This window comes from Lycorma delicatula, chromosome 2 (genome assembly GCF_047948215.1).
Source record: "Lycorma delicatula isolate Av1 chromosome 2, ASM4794821v1, whole genome shotgun sequence".
Lineage (NCBI taxonomy): Eukaryota > Metazoa > Arthropoda > Insecta > Hemiptera > Fulgoridae > Lycorma > Lycorma delicatula.
Window position 1 is genome coordinate 146165727 of NC_134456.1, and position 18089 is coordinate 146183815.

General features: G+C 29.9%; 1 protein-coding gene across 1 annotated transcript in view; it reads right to left on the minus strand.

The window, feature by feature from the left end:
- ath (ATP-dependent RNA helicase DHX33) overlaps positions 1–18089 on the minus strand; it is a 58097-nt gene that overhangs the window by 8164 nt on the left and 31844 nt on the right. The window contains exons 9-11 of the mRNA XM_075356401.1: positions 14853–14984; positions 12528–12682; positions 1408–1579 (exon numbers count right to left, since the gene is read on the minus strand). Of these exons, the coding sequence (XP_075212516.1) occupies positions 1408–1579; positions 12528–12682; positions 14853–14984 (459 nt within the window). The remainder of the gene's footprint in view (positions 1–1407; positions 1580–12527; positions 12683–14852; positions 14985–18089) is intronic.

The following is an 18089-nucleotide window of genomic DNA, read 5'->3' on the forward strand; positions in this document are numbered from 1 at the left end:
TGAATAACAAAACTGCTCTAGGAAGAAATCTCACACATTTTTTTAAAGAATTCAATGAAATTCCCTTTTTTGAGCTGCATTGCAAGATTTGTTATTTAAAGACAAACCTGCATAAATTGGTGTGGTCTACCACACCACCAACTCTATATAATAAAATGATAGCTTTCTGCCTGTTATCTAGTAAATTCTATATTTAAACTGCAATCAGGTTTTGCATTTTTCACATGCTACAATCTTCTCTCATCACTAACTAATTAAAGTAATATACAAATTACAAAAGAGTTACTTAAGATGAATAAATCTATATAAATAAAAATGTATATGTTCGTTTGTTCAAAATCTTAAATCTCCAAAAGTTCTTCACCAATTGCTTTGAAATTTTGACACAAAGTTACATTCAAATACACACGTTTTTATATACCTACTACTTATGCACCTAAGATGGTGCATAAAACCACCAGCAGGTAAAAACATGCTTTTTTTTAAATCAGTGCTATCTATTGGACATGAAAGCAACACACGCTATTATTAAATATTTTACAATTCCATTTCAATGTTTCCAATATGTGTCCACTATAGGCTAAAAAACTACTACACCGATCTACACGGAAAAATCAGAAAAGGGAAATAAGGAAAAATCAAAAAAGGGAAATAAGGAAAAATCAAAAAAGGTAAAGGGTAGAAGGGGGAAAAAGAAGAAGGAGGAAATAGGGATTTATAGAATGAATCTCTCAGTATATTTTTCTAGGATTTTTTAAAAAAATATTATGATCATCAAAAGAATTACACTAAAAATAAAATAAATTTGGTTTAATTTTTTCATTTTTATATCTAAATGGACTTACTATGCTAAAGCATGGCATTTGTTGCCATACCAAAAAACATTACAACAAATGTAACCTGATTATATAAATATAACCAATTTTTTTTAAACATCATTAATCCACATTCTGAACAAAACAGTATCACAGACAAAACTGCATGGTGTTATTAACCCCCTTATAAACAAACAAACACACAAATTACACATATTTATAATGAAAATCACCATCATCATCATCATTATTGGTAACTTCCATGACTGGAGTTTAGTTGTTGTTGTTCTACATTCTATTAAATCTGAACTCTCTTAGTTTCTTTATATCCTTAAATCAAAATTTCTAACAGCTGTTTAATGTGTTTTCTCTTTATTCTTCCTCACTACGTTTTCTCCTGCATTTTTCCTTTTACATAAATTTTTATATTCTTAATGAGTTTATCATGTAAAACAAGTAGTGCAGAAAATAAAGCTCCTACATGCAAAACAAGTTAAATGATGACAAACAAAATCTGACACAAATAAAGAATTACACTTTAAATTGTTAAAGAATTATCACTTAAGTAAGTAAATAGATAAATAAACTGTACTTTTTTGTTCTTCATGTTGTTAAAGCAGCGGTAAATGTTTAACAAAGTTATCAAATCCCCAGAAGATGATAAAAATTTCTGCCTAGCAGCAGCTGCTTCTTCCTTTTTAGCTGGAGCAGACACAAAAACAGACTCAACTGATAGAAGTGATACAATACTCAGTACTTCTTCACTATAACAAATATAACACAATGCAATAAATCAAAAAGATTATATATATTACGTAAATTGATGTTTTAGAATAAAACTGTATTGTAAAAATTAAAAATTCCTAGCAACTTTCAAATTTTACAGATGACTTGGTTTATTGGTATATGTATTGGTAGTATTACTACACTACCAACTTGTTTCAAAACAGCCAGTTGGGAGGCGCATGATTTTGACCAATGGTGTGTAGTGATAACCATAGCATCAATCAGAATGATTGTAGTTTTGTTCAATACCATTTGCTTACACAGGCAACCAAAACTCAGCCATTGTAACAGTCTGGAAACTACAAAAGAGCATAGTTGTACATTCAGCGCAGAGCACTATCATTGAAGAAGCTAGCATTCCAGAAAGAAGAGCTAGAAGATACTGAACAAAGAGGAACTAGATCACTTCACCACATTTGACCACACTGTCAACCTCTATTGCCAACTACCTGCTGCCAACCCTCAATGGTACTTTTCAGAATCGCTTAAAGGTTGAATCAAACTTCTCAGGCAAGGCTTCAGATACAAGCTGTCAAATGCCAAACCAAGAAAATTCTTTTAGGAACCACAATGATTAGACTCCCACACTTTCTTAACTGTTATAATTGCTAACTCCAAGAACTCTCAGACCAAACAGCTCTTCAAGAATTAGGTTATTAAGGTGGATGACATCCTACCTTGACCACTACTGCTGACAGCCCTGGTAGCTTACAGAATGGCCATTTTTAGAGCCACCAACATTCACGGTATCTTTCACGTGCTATCCAATGCCAGTGAAACTTTTACCAAAGGACAATGAATTCCCATCTTCCCTGACATTTTTGTCTGTCACCCTAATTATGTTACAAGATTTTACATTTAATTTTATTTTCAGATATATCAACAGACAGGAAATGGTTATCCCAAATATTAAAATTTTAATTATTTCACTAAAGCTTTAATTAGTTCATGGTTTTAAAAAAAACTATAGAAGAGGTAAAAACCTGTCCTTGAATATTCCTTTCTCAATTTAGTTTTCCCTAATCTACACCACAAAATTCCATTTAAGACTTTGCTGATTTTCCCTGTATTAACTCTAGGACTCTTTAATTTGGAACTTCGGAACTTTTATTCTGGGTCTTTGTTTTTCCTGTAACTTTCAATAACTACTCATAATTCTGTTTGGAATTGTGATTAGAATTTTTTCCAGTTTTACAATACTTCTTTTGTTTTGCTGAAAAAATATTTTTATTACTAAATTCTTTTACTTCATTATTATTTAACTTAACTATCACTTGTCAGTTATCTAACTTAACATAAAGAATAGATAAAACTAATATTACTGTTCTTGTACTATATTGTACTAATATTACTATTCTTTAAAGAATTGAAAAAGTAACTTTTAAATCACAGAATAAAAAATTATCTTTTATCTCAAGTATAAGAATGAGTATAATCTCATTCATTAATATGTAACTATCTTGATTGCTTGAATAATTCATTTTATCTGCATATGACTGAAGACAAAAAAAAAATGCATATATACATATACATTTTTTTTTTCTTCAGTCATTTGACTGGTTTGATGCAGCTCTCCAAGATTCCCTATCTAGTGCTAGTCGTTTCATTTCAGTATACCCTCTACATCCTACATCCCTAACAATCTATTTTACATATTCCAAACGTGGTCTGCCTACACAATTTTTTCCTTCTACCTGTCCTTCCAATATTAAAGCGACTATTCCAGGATGCTTTAGTATGTGGCCTATAAGTCTGTCTCTTCTTTTAACTATATTTTTCCAAATACTTCTTTCTTCATCTATTTGCCGCAATACCTCTTCATTTGTCACTTTATCCACCCATCTGATTTTTAACATTCTCCTATAGCACCACATTTCAAAAGCTTCTAATCTTTTCTTCTCAGATACTCCGATCGTCCAAGTTTCACTTCCATATAAAGCGACACTCCAAACATATACTTTCAAAAATCTTTTCCTGACATTTAAATTAATTTTTGATGTAAACAAATTATATTTCTTACTGAAGGCTCGTTTCGCTTGTGCTATTCAGCATTTTATATCGCTCCTGCTTCGTCCATCTTTAGTAATTCTACTTCCCAAATAACAAAATTCTTCTACCTCCATAATCTTTTCTCCTCCTATTTTCACATTCAGTGTTCCATCTTTGTTATTTCTACTACATTTCATTACTTTTGTTTTGTTCTTGTTTATTTTCATGCGATAGTTCTTGCGTAGGACTTCATCTATGCCGTTCATTGTTTCTTCTAAATCCTTTTTACTCTCGGCTAGAATTACTATATCAGCAAATCGTAGCATCTTTATCTTTTCACCTTGTACTGTTACTCCGAATCTAAATTGTTCTTTAACATCATTAACTGCTAGTTCCATCTAAAGATTAAAAAGTAACGGAGATAGGGAACATCCTTGTCGGACTCCCTTTCTTATTACGACTTCTTTCTTATGTTCTTCAATTATTACTGTTGCTGTTTGGTTCCTATACATGTTAGCAATTGTTCTTCTATCTCTGTATTTGAACCCTAATCTTTTTAAAATGCTGAACATTTTATTCCAGTCTACGTTATCGAATGCCTTTTCTAGGTCTATAAACGCCAAGTATGTTGGTTTGTTTTTCTTTAATCTTCTTTCTACTATTAATCTGAGGCCTAAAATTGCTTCCCTTGTCCCTACACTTTTCCTGAAACCAAATTGGTCTTCTCCTAACACTTCTTCCACTCTCCTCTCAATTCTTCTGTATAGAATTCTAGTTAAGATTTTTGATGCATGACTAGTTAAACTAATTGTTCTGTATTCTTCACATTTATCTGCCCCTGCTTTGTTTGGTATCATGACTATAACACTTTTTTTTAAGTCTGACGGAAATTCCCCTTTTTCATAAATATTACACACCAGTTTGTATAATCTATCAATCGCTTCCTCACCTGCACTGCACAGTAATTCAGTAATTCTACAGGAATTCCTGTAGAATTACCATTTTTAAATTGGGTGTTGGCAATTACTAAATTATACTTCGTGCAAAACTCTATAACTCGGTCCCCTCTTTCATTCCTTTTGCCCAGCCCGTATTCACCCACTATATTTCCTTCCTTGCCTTTTCCAATGCTTGCATTCCAATCTCCAACTATTATTAAATTTTCATCTCTTTTTACGTGTTTAATTGCTTCATCAATCTCTTCGTATACACACTCTACCTCATCATCATCATGGGCGCTTGAAGGCATATAGACATTAACAATCGTTGTCGGTTTAGGTTTTGATTTTATCCTATTACAATGATTCTATCGCTATGCGTTTTGAAATACTCTACTCTCTTCCCTAACTTCTTGTTCATTATGAAACCTACTCCTGCCGGCCCATTATTTGAAGCTGAGTTAATTATTCTAAAATCACCTGACCAAAAGTCGTCTTCCTCTTCCCACCGAACCTCACTAATTCCTACTACATCCACATTTATCCTATCCATTTCCCTTTTTAAATTTTCTAGCCTACCAACCTTTTTTAAACATCTAACATTCCACGCTCCGACTCGTAGAATGTTATTTTTTTAATTTTCTGGTGACCCCTTCCTTAGTAGTCCCCACCCGGAGATCCGAACGGGGGACTAGTTTACCTCCGGAATATTTTACCAAGGAAGGCGCCTCCATCATTGTTATATGAAAATGCAGAGAGCCACATTTTCTTGGAAAAAAAGCAGCTGTAGTTTTCCATTGCTTTCAGCTGCGCAGTACTCAGAGGACTGAGTGATGTTGATATGGCCGTTTAAGTCATTCTGACTCACGCCCCTAACAACTACTGAAAGAGCTGCTGCCCTCTTTCAGGAATCATTCCTTAGTCTGGCTCTCAACAGATACCTCTCCGATATGGTTGCACCTTCGGTCCAGCTACTCTGTATCCCTGAGCACTCAAGCCCCCTCACCAACGGCAAGGTCTCATGATTCATAGAGGAGGACATATATATATATATATACACATTACAGTAAATTTGATTAATCTGGTGATTATGCATAAGTGCCAGTGAATTTGATTAATCATCTACAATGTTATAGAATTTTAAAAATATTAGCACTTTATGAAATATACCATTCATTTTACCTATTCTCCACATTAACATATTTTACATAGTAAAATAACAACTTAACTATAAACAGTAATTACTGAATTTATTATTTATTTAAATAATCAAAACACACTGTTAATGAGTTGAGGTTAGCAATGAAGCAAGCATAGGTTATGTTTGGTTAAAATATCATAACTTAACCAAACATAACCTACACTTGCTTCGCTCGCTAACCTCATCTAATTAACGTTAAATATATGAATCATATAAGCTATTCTCCAACACTGGAGGCGATTAATCAAATTCACTGCAACATATAATATATATATATATATATATTTTACTGAAATTAATATTTTTAAGATTCATATTATTCCTCAGTACTGTTAAATTATATTTAGATTCTATTAAATAAACCACTGTACTGTTAAATTTATATAAATTCTATTAAATAAACCACCTAGTACAAAATATTGAGATAAGACATATTTTACCTTAATTTTTCATTAAAGAAATAATGAAAATCAGCTGCAACTCTTCTAAAAAGTATACATAAAGTATTTATATACCAATATCATTGAAAACATTACTATACCCACTACTGCAATAAACATTAATTCCAGCAGACAAACCTAATAACCACATAATAAAATATTTAAGAAACAAAAATAATAAAATAAACAGACCGGAATTTATAAAATTAAATGAAATAATTGCGTTTGTATTTATATAAGAAAAACAAATACATTCTTTAAAGCTAGATTTCTTGAACAGGATAAAAATTACAAAAATAATAAATTAAGTTTATCTAATATGACAGAATATCTAATAAACATTCTATTTCTGACATTAACAAAAATTTAGGAATATTAGAAATTAAAAAAGACGACATATCTATATTAAATATATTACAAAAATTTTATGTATATAAATAACTGCAAAAGATTGCAGCACCTGTATAAGTAATATGCAATTCTCATTACTTTAGTTTTTTTTTAATATTTATTATCCAATAACAGTGTCAAATAATTTGCCACCTTGGTTTTAACACCTAGGTTGGGTTTAAATCATTCTAAAAATTATTTTATTCGCTGGTTCATTGACTTAAATAAAAGTCTAAGTTTTGATTATATCCCTAATTATTTTTATTATAGTATTCAAACTTATGCTTCATATAATGTAACATTGTTATAAATTAATTATATATGACTGTTAAATACATGTTGAGTCTCTGAAGGCTGATACTAGACTACTCTAGTATTTGATAAATGTTTGGAGTAATTGCCAACAGCCTAAGCAATTAATTTTAATTTTTTTGTAATTAGGTTTAGGCAAAGAAGTGAGTAGACATCCTATGAGAAAGTGTCTTAGAGATAGAGGTTCTGGATCTCTATGATCTACTGAAATAGCAAACATAGGATGGAAATTAAGACAGGCTTCAATTTGTGTTAAAACTTTACATAATACCTCAAAATTAAGGATCGTGTGTACACGATGCATATGAAATTTAACACTTTTGTTCACGCTTTTCCACAAACTACAAAAATGGGGTGATGAGGGAGAAATAAATGACCACGTTGTTTTTTCACATGTAGATGTTTCATTAACTGAAGCATCAGTATTAACTTCTACAATTTTCCAGCAATTCTCAAGTATAGTTGAGATTTTTATTAGTGTTACAAGCAAGAAAAGATGTTTATTAGTATTGTTGCCCTTAACTTTATTAGGAAGATGACCACAAAGTATATATCCTAATTTAGTTTCCTGAATTTTTTCTTATCTGGAATTTCAGATGAATTTCCCGAGCAAAATAAGACTCAAATAGAATTGAACTCCAATCAGTATGTCAATGTTATTTGCTATGTTGAAGTTGGGTTCTGCTAGAAACATATTACAAGGAAGATTAAGATTAGAAATGTCAAATGTGGTTGATGGAAGGCTATCTCATATATCAGATAAAACAACACATTGCACCTTGAATGAAATGTTCTTACACTGAGAGTGTAATGTAAGTGTAACACTGTATTTGGATTGAGGTAATGAGTTATTTATGCCTGAAATAGGGAAATTATTTTTAATGAGTTTTAAGTCTTTATTTTCAGGCAAATTTATATGTTTTATAATAATTTTATCAAATTTGGCTTGTTGGTATGATTATACAATAATATTAATTTATAAAAACCACTTACCAACAACCAAAAGTTGCTAGTAAGTGGTTTTTATAAATTTATGTGCAAAAATTTGCCTGGCGACCAAAATCTAATAAGATTCTACATGAATGACGATTACCATATATGTATGTCATCGGAGTTACATATGACTGTTGATAAAAATGTATTTTCATTTGACTGATTGTTAAATGAACAAGTATTATGTTCAAGCTTATTGTTATCTAAATTAGAATCATTAATTTTGTCCATGTGAACGAGTGTATTATGTTTTTAGTACAAATTGTACATAACTTTTTTGAGTAACAATCATTAATAGAATGGCCTTTATTTAAACAAACAAAACAAAAATTATTATGCCCCAAAAGTCTCTGCGTTCATTGATGGATAAATTTAAGAATGCTTTATATTGTTGTAAATGATGGTTTGACTTGCAAAACAAACATTGCTTAGAATTAATTTTTAATAAAAACTGGCATTATTTCCTTTATATTGCTTATGAGGATTTAAAGTAAAGCGTTTGGTTAAGGATTTGGTTGAATTACTATAACGCTGTCCTTTGATTTTGTTATCTCTTTTCACTTACATGTTTGAAGTGAATGAATTAATATTTTTGAGAAGTTGTCTCAAAATAAGAAATCTGATAAAATCTTTGAAGGTGGGTAAAATCTTTCATTTGACAACTTTTCCTTCCATAATCTTGAAGCATTATAATCCGCTTTTGATGTCAGAAATTGGAAGACAACAAATTCATACTTGTTTACAAGTTGCACTGCTTCAAGTGAATTCACATTTGAGGAAATTCCATTAATAAATTTGGATAAAGTATTTACGGAATCTCTTTTTATAGAATCTGATCTTAAAATGTGCTCAGCATTATGAAATGCAATTATATACTTGTAAAATCATACCTTTAATAATTCTAGAGCAATATAATTTCTGTTAGTTAATGGCAGATCTTTAATGATAGCTAAGGCTTCTTCCTTCAAAGAAGAATGCAGATAGTGTAATTTTTGAATATTAGTTAAATTATTTCTATTATGTATTAATAAATATATTAAAATAGTGCTGCCACTCTTAACATACTACCTCTGAATGCAGGTATATTAATGGGTTATAGTTGTGTTTGTTTAAATATTGTATTTGAATTAATTTCTTTATCGATGATTTTTTTATCATTATCATATCATTTATTAAGTGTTGCAATTTGCGTTCTATAATATCCAAGTCTTGCTCAACTTGTTCACAACCCAAAGATAAATCATCAACATATTCAACTTCAGTTCTGATTAAACGTCATATTTGTCTTGCAAATTAAGAAGATTCCTTAACTTAATTTGTAAATCAATTCTATCATCTTGTGAGGGTTCAAATTTGTCAGTAAAAGTGTGAATTCTCGTTATAGAGGCCTTTACTGAGCCTCTTTGTCTTATTAATTGTTTCAATTTCATACTATTAAATAAATTAAATCAACACTGTGAAATATTAACAAAGTAAATTAAATGTGAAATGAATCAATGAAATTACGTAATGATGAAACAATGTAATAATAAATTAAAAAAGATATTACGTAAATGATGATTAAGATCTAATTGTTACGATCCCTTTATTGTACTAATTTTTTGAGTATTAAGGTGTTTCAAATTTTAGATTATATCCAGTTGTGAAAGATCAAATGATGATTCTTCAAAATTGCAGACGATAATTCTTCAAAATTTTCAAATTATATCTGAGGTTATTATTATTATATCTGCAGCCGGAGGACAAAAAATTGGAATAATTTGCCACCTTGGTTTAATAGCTCGATTGAGTTTAAATTATTCTAAGTATTATTTTATTCACTGGTTCATTGAAATAAATAAAAGCCTTCGTTTTGATTATATCCCAAATTATTTTTATTATAGTATTCAAACTTATGCTTCATATATGTAACTTTGTTATAAATTAATTATACATGACTGTTAAATACATTTGAATCTCTGATGGTTGATACTAGATTGGCTATTCTAGTGGAAGCCAGCGTACAGTAAAGCTTTGCTTTTAGCATGGAGGGTGCCGAGTGCAGCCACCCGAAGCTGTATGCAGCTGTCCGAAGGACTTTTAAAATTTAAAAGTCTTTCTTTAAATAAAATTTAAATTTCCTCATTACAATAAAATTTAAAGTTCCTCATTAGAATAAAATTAAAAATTCCTCCTTTTAATAAAATTTAAAGAAGATGAAATGAAACCTGAGTCTTAACAAATGGAATTATTTCAATCGTGACTGATGGTGCAGGATCCTGCAACAGTACTTTCATGAAAAATTAAGGTAAGATATGTCTTCATCTCAATATACTGTACTACACGGTTTACTTAACAGAGTAAACTTAAATATAGTTAACTTAAATATACATATATATATATATATATATATATATATATATATATATATTATGCGCATGCACATATGCCCATGTACATACAACACACACATACACACACACATAGAGAAAGAGAATGAAAGAAAGAGAGAGAGAAAGAGAATGTTTTTCAATATGTACTGCCTAAATCTTCAGAACTAGGTTCCAGTCCAAATTCTTTTACAGTACAATATTGACACTGAAAATTTTCAGAAGTAAACACAATAAACTGGGTGAACAATATAACTTAATTTACAATATTCTTCAATTTATAGTGTCTTTTTCATATAGTGATTTTTTAACTTATTGCTTAATCACACATTAAAACACACGTACATTTCCTGCAAAAGAAATGGTGGAAGATAGTATGAATTTTCATTTGTTTTTTGAGCTATGAAAATCAAGAAAATGATTGCTTTCTCCAAGCAGTTTTACAGCTTCTGCCAGGTCTGGGTGTGTATTATAGGAAAATGAAATTACTGCTACTGGCTTTCCAGACCTGACATAGTTGCAGATGTACTGCAACATAAGTGTAAATGTACTGTACTGGTAAACATGTAATCTGGAACAGACTCAGGTCGAACATTCCAGAGACACATGGATAATTGAAACCCAACTACCAAGGAACACCGGTTTCTCCACAGTCTAGCTTTCAAATCGATATAAAAGCAATTGCTTTTACAAGGACTCGAATCTTAGAACTCTTGACTTTGAAAAGCTGATTTTGCAATGATGAGTTTCACCATTAGACTAACCCCACAAATTAAGCTAAAAATTATAAAGATGATAAAATAGAAAATGTTCTGGTTTCACATTTTTCATAGATTTATCATACTACATCTAAAAACATAAAAATATAACTTTTTTTACTGTACATTATTAAGAATACATTTTTTTCATATTTCATTGACATATTTGATGAATTTCATCAAACCAATAAAAAGAAGCAATTTGTTACATCTTTGCCTTCTTTTTTAAGAAGAACCTTTCTACACAATTTACCAACTCAATTCTTTTACAATTTTCAAGATTTTAAAATGTTAATATTGATGCTGGTTAACGTACCAACCAAATTCTAAGTAGAATTACAAAAGTTTAAAGTGCTAAATAAAATTAGTTAATATCTACAAAATGAAAAGTAACAAAAAATACGGTAAACTTTGGAAAAGTATTTTAATTGAAAATAAAGGAGACAATCTGACTATCAGTATTCTTTCTTTTATTCATAACTGCTTTGGTGAAATTAATCGCATTTAATTAAAAAGTTAGATAAGAAAGTAGTAGTTTATAAAATTAATCCTACTTTGATCATCTTAAGTTTTTTCAAAAAAAAACAGTGGAAAATAATTACAATATTTAATATTTCTTTCACGTGCAATATCCCTAAAAATAGATAACAACTTTTTATTGATTATAAAACCTTATATTCCACAAACTTACCAGTGCTTAAAATATGTTCATATTTAAAATATGTTCATTGAGAGATCTGAATGCATAACATACAAAATAAACAAGTTTTTAACCTATTTAGACAAATAAAAAAAAGTTAAAATAAAAGATCCATATTCAGTATTCATTAGTAATAAACTGATTATTTAAAACTCGAAAAAGTTTGAGAACATCACAATTCATTTATTGTCTTGTTGAAATTTAACTTTAATAAGTAATAAACAAAAATCAAAGAGGGCAACATAAAATAAACTAACCACATGAATATATGAAGTAGAAATATCAGTAAGAATGTTGAACACAAATGTTTATAAAAGAACTCTGATGCTCGAATCTGTTCCACATTCTGTTCAGATACTGACAGCGTGTTTGATAACTGCCCCTTTAAGACATTGCCAGTTTCCTTGAACTGATTAAACCACTGGAATATTGTTTTATTCATAAGCGTGGTATATTCACATCAATAATTTTACTGAACTATGATAACCAATCTTGTTTCTACAAACCAAATCACACACTGAGCTTTCTGCTCCAATGTTATATGACTGAGGGAGACTGCCGACCAGATACGTAATGAAGGTCATAGACTGATGCCAACCATGACAAATATTTGCAATGAAAAGCTTTATAATATAACGTAAATATGAAAACCAGATGCTTTTAACTGATTCCATTATTTCAATACTTTTTTTGGAACCAAAGGGTTCTTTTATAAACACCCGTATAAATATTTTTTTTAAATAAGAATTTTCATACTTTAACTATAATATTATTTATTTAAACTGCAATAATCAATCATATCACCTTAATAACTAACTACATTAAAAAATACTTACAGGCACCCAAAGTCACTGGCAGACAGAATAATTTTGGAGAATCGAGGATCAAGAGGAAATTGAGACATTTTTTTACCAAGTGCTGTTAAGTGAGGATTTTCAACACATTCAACAGCTCCAAGTTGATGTAATAAATTTATAGCTTCTACAACAGACTGCACAAAATAAATTCATTAAAATTACAGTTAAATATCAAATAATTCATATAAGGTGTCTACAGAGTTTTCGGAAAATAATTTTGTGGCTTTATTCTACCTTTCTGATAATTATTTATCAGATAAAGAGTAATCACAGATTATAAGATAACTGAACATTAAAAAAAAAATCCCTTTCGGCACACCAGAAGGCAGAGGTAGATTTCACCAGTGCTAAGTAGGGGATAAAAAAATGTCCACCTTAAAGTTAAGAAAAACTTCAAATTTAGTCAATACAACAATGGTTGCATGTGAAAAAAGTTTCACATGTTTGTCATACGACAAGCCCATCTTCTTACAATTCTACAAATATTTTGGCCATCCCTTGCTATAAGGGTTGGTCATAACAAAAATTGTTACAGATAAAAGTTTAAAACGTCCATTTTAAACTGATTCAATACTGTGGCTATTAAGGGAGGTATGACTTTTTTGTCTTTGAAACCCTATTTTTTCCACTCCCTGGCCCAATGGTTGGCACATCAAACAATTTTCTTAAATACGTTTTAGGCCCTTATCCAAAGAATAGTAGGAACTTTAAACAAATTCAATATTTTACATACTTAAGAGTTATAGCAATATTTTGTTTTTTTTTCAAAAAGCTCCCAATTTCCACCCCCATGGTCCGATTTTGCCCATTAAAAAACTCCACCAAGATTTTGGGTCATTATATACTTTATGTATCAATTTGAAAGTGATTGGTGCTAAATTAGAGCAGTTATGTCCAGAAGAAAGTGATATATATATATATATATATATATACATATATAAATTTTGAAATGATGGTGGTTTTGGGGTCTGGGGGATGTGAAATGTGAAGATGTCGAAATTTTCCATAAGTCAAATCATGGTACTCATTACAATAGGTAGCTTTCTTATGAGATCTTCTGAAAAATGACACTGGAGACTTATTTGTCACATGCATTTCAGGCTTACAAATAAATTATTATTTTATACTACCAGGCTATCAATAAGGAATTTACTCCTACTTCAAACAAGATAAGATAAAATTTATTTTATATTTAAAAATTATTTCTGTAGGCAATTTATATGGGATATGTAAACAATTGTAACTTTTTTGTTGTATTCTGAAAATCAACTTAAATTTCAAACACCAGTTTCTAAAAATCAACTGTTGCAGTTTTAAATAGTTGCCCATAAGCACACAATTTTATCTAATAAAATAGTGTATATTTACATATTTTTATGTAATAAAAGTTTCTTTGAATATTAAATTTGATTCAGTAATTTTTTTATTTAGAAAATGTACACTAATGCCCAATTATAGTTATCATCCTCATTTACAATAAGAAATAAATTTTGTTGCATGTAGAAAATACCAAGCTTTTCAAACCCAGAACCTTCCATAAACATTTTTATTTTATGTTAAAAATGTTGTGTATTTTTTGCCTATAAGTACCATTTACTTCATTTTATTTGCAAAGAGCTTTTTAAAATTAACTTTAATTTTTTATCAGCAGCATCTGCAAATAAGTTCAGTTTTTGATATGAAGATCAGTTCCATCACATTATAGGAAATAATTGGCGTAAACCCAAACCCAAAATCTGTAGATATAATGAATTAGCTTGCTTCAAGAAAGTCACATTAATTGATTAATGAGTAATACTGGTTATTAAGATTAAATTTACAGATTATAAAAAAACATTACATAGATAAATTAATGTATATTTATTCATTTAGTAAGAAATTGCATCATAATAATATCAATTTACAGTCAATATTTTGAGATGAGAGGTGGATTTTGAAGCATGCAAATAATACTATGTATAACTTTCCAACAATTTTTGTTCATTCTTTAACTAAATTTTTTTAGAATTTTTAGACATTTCAATCTTAATCAAAATTTTTGGAGAAATTTTCTAACTTTAACTTAAATATACTTAAAAATGTTGTAATTTTTAGTTACCACCAAATTTTATTTCACAAGTCTTTAAAACCAAATTTAAATGTTTGAGGATCTATGAATGAAGAAAAAAATAACAAACAAAAGCAATTATACAAATAAATGTGTTTTGAGTGGGAACTAGATTCACATATAGTTAATACACCATGTCTTATCTTTACTTAGTTTTATAAATAATAAGATATAAACTGATAAGCATAGATTCTTACTTCTTTTGGTGGTTTGTCTAGAAAATCAAAATTCAGTGGATTAATATTAATCGCTAAGAGTTGCAAAACAACACTAGATAAACTGCACCTCTGAATCTCTGGGATGGTGTTTTTCAACATTCCAGCAAACTCCTGCAAACACATACAATTTCTTTTAATTATAACACATTACTTTCTTAAGAATTCAAGTAAACAGAAATGCTATTTCATTTAACATATTAAATGAGGCTGCAATCATTTGCTGAGTGGTGCTAGCCACCATATTTGTTATGCCTTCTTTGATCTGCAATTAAATCACTCAGATTATTACATTTCAGTTAGTCTTGAATAAAAATCACAGCCAGTAATTAATGTTTGTAAATGTCTGTGTTAAAGATATTAATATCATTATTGATATGATTATATGATTATTAATGTGAGGTATGATATTGTAATAAAATAGAATAAGCATGAAAAATCCCCTATAATATTCTCTGAACATGATTTCTTTACACATTAATTATTTCCAAAATAATTGCTAATTACACTATCCTAGCTAAGATTATTATTCAGTATTAACAGAATAATCTGGTAGCATAAAAATTCCATAGAGAATAAAATTAGTAATAGTTCATCTTCTATTCAGATCACAGAGGCAAAAATCAATGTTGAAAATAACTGAAGAGTATATAAAAATGTATTATTTCTCTAATAATTAATTAACAATACAAGATGATAATTTTTAATGAAGTTTTGCATTATTTATTTAACTTCTTTTTAATTCATTTTACAAATGACTGTTGACAATTAAAAAATAAATGCCTGCTATAATAATCCTAATTACCACACAAACTGATAAATTTGGTTGTTTGGAATATAATTTCATATTATTATCATCTAAAAAGTAACTTCACCACCCCTTCCTAATTTACTTATTATAAATGGTAAATTTTCAATGGCTGGTAAGTGGTTTTTTATGTTTTAATTTCTTAGTTTTAATATCAGTGCATACTGAAGAAATGGTATCTTTTAATGAATGTAAATACTAACTATATTACAGTCTGGGCTATTAAACTTGCCTAGCAGTAGTAAGTAATTTAGTAGCACCGATCAACTAAATCCGTTGTGTACTATTTTTAAATATCTTACTTTATTTCTTGGAACTGAACAAGAAAATATAAACTCATAAATACACACAATAAAAATACACATTTTAAAAATTTATGAAAATAAACATTTTTTTACAAATATTATTTATTAGAAATAAAAATTGTTAAAACATTAATGATTGCAAAATGTGAAAGTGAATCATTACTTATCACCAATACTGTATTTAAACTCAAGTTCTCTAAAAAGTGACACAAACAAAAGGCATTATGAAAGTTTTGCAATATGACCTTCATTTTTTATAATTTATAAAATAATTTCTAATACATATTCAACACTTCTCCAACCTTTGAGACCAGTATTCAAAGAAACCCTACCATATTTCATCGGAGATTTGGGCACAATCACTGTTCCAAACCCTTAGGACATCAGCACTCATAAAAGGCTTCCCTTTCAGTCTGTTCTTCACCTGGGAGTGCAGTCCATTCCAGTTACATGGAGTCAGGTCAGAACTGTAGAGAGGATACACTCTTAACAGTTTTATTCCAGTGCTGGCCAACTAATCACAGCAAACACTGGAGCAGTGCACTAGAGTGATATAATGATGAAGAAACCATGTGTCCTTCCTTGAGTTTGGGCGCGTAGCTTCTTGAGAACTGTGGCAACTTTAGGCAGGCATTCCTCAGTATACCACTTCACTTTGTAAGCCTTTTAACATTTCCAACACAACTTCCTTTAAATTCCTCTCGCACTAAAAAATACGGCCATCATTCTCTTCTTCACTGATCTGAATTTCAAACAGCCACAAGTGTCTCCTTATTTTCAAACACCCACATTTTGTTCTGACCCTTAATCGGAACATCATTATGGTAAAGAAAAGTTTTCTCACCTGTGATAATACTGTTCACATAAGGAAATTTCCCATTTACAAAATTTTCAGCATTTCATGAAACCTCGATACATCATAACATGTCATCTGATCGTCAATCAAGTTATGCAGCACTCAAATGGTACAAAGCTTTTAAACTTGAAGTTGGTCTCGCAGAATAGCATTAACTGCTCATGAATTAATGCTCAAGGACACCTCTATTTGGTGGTAAGTCACTTGCTTGTCTGAGCATTTTTTACTAATCAGCAATGCTTCCCTTTAACAATGCTTCCCTTTAACACAAAGACAGAAAACCTGACGTTGGAGTCAAAATTTTTCACTTTCAAATTCTCTGTACAATCTAAATATTGTTGTACAATGAGGACAATCCTCTCCAAGCGCAAGAGTCTCATTTTCTCTAACTGTTAACACATATAATACACGTAAAATTGTAATCCAAAATTGCCCCCCAATAGTCAGTTTCAGTTTCTGGCATGATGACATCACTATCTGTTTTCAATAACATAGCTAAAAAGCAAATAACACTGAGAAAGTGACTAGAGTGGCTATAGTGCAGGTTGGGGGGGGGGGGGTCTGTCTAAAACAGATATTAACTTCTAACTGATCCGTTCCATCAAATTGCAAAACCTCTCTAGTGCCCTTTGTAATTTACCAGTCATTGTTTAATTTGACACAAGGTGAATATGAAAACCAACCTCCATAAAACACAATTATTCATTCTAACATTGAAATGAGAGCAGAAAAAAAAATATGTCAGAAAAGTTTAGCATATGAAAAATATTTTGTGAAATTTATCAAAGGTAAAATAAATAATAAATTTATATCATCTGTGCATTGGACACAATAAAAATATACACCAAGCAAGACATAATCAGCAAATATAATTTTCATGCTATGACAAACTCTCTCTTTTTCTGTTTATCCTCTGGAACTACTGTAAGGAATTACTTCAGAGGATGAATGAGGATGATATGTATGAATGTAAATGAACTGAGTCTTGTACAGTTTAAGGTTGACCACTCCTGAGATGTGTGGTTAATTGAAACCCAACCACCAAAGAACATTGGTATTCATAATCTAGTATTCAAATCCATATAAAAGTAGCTACCTTTACTAGGATTTGAACCTTAGAACTCTCGACTTCAAAATCAACAGATTTGCGATTATGATTTCTCCTCTAGATCAACCCCGTGGGTTATATTATGACAAATTAGAGGAATTGAAAGTGAAGCATAAGTTGCATATTTTCCTGAGCAGATATC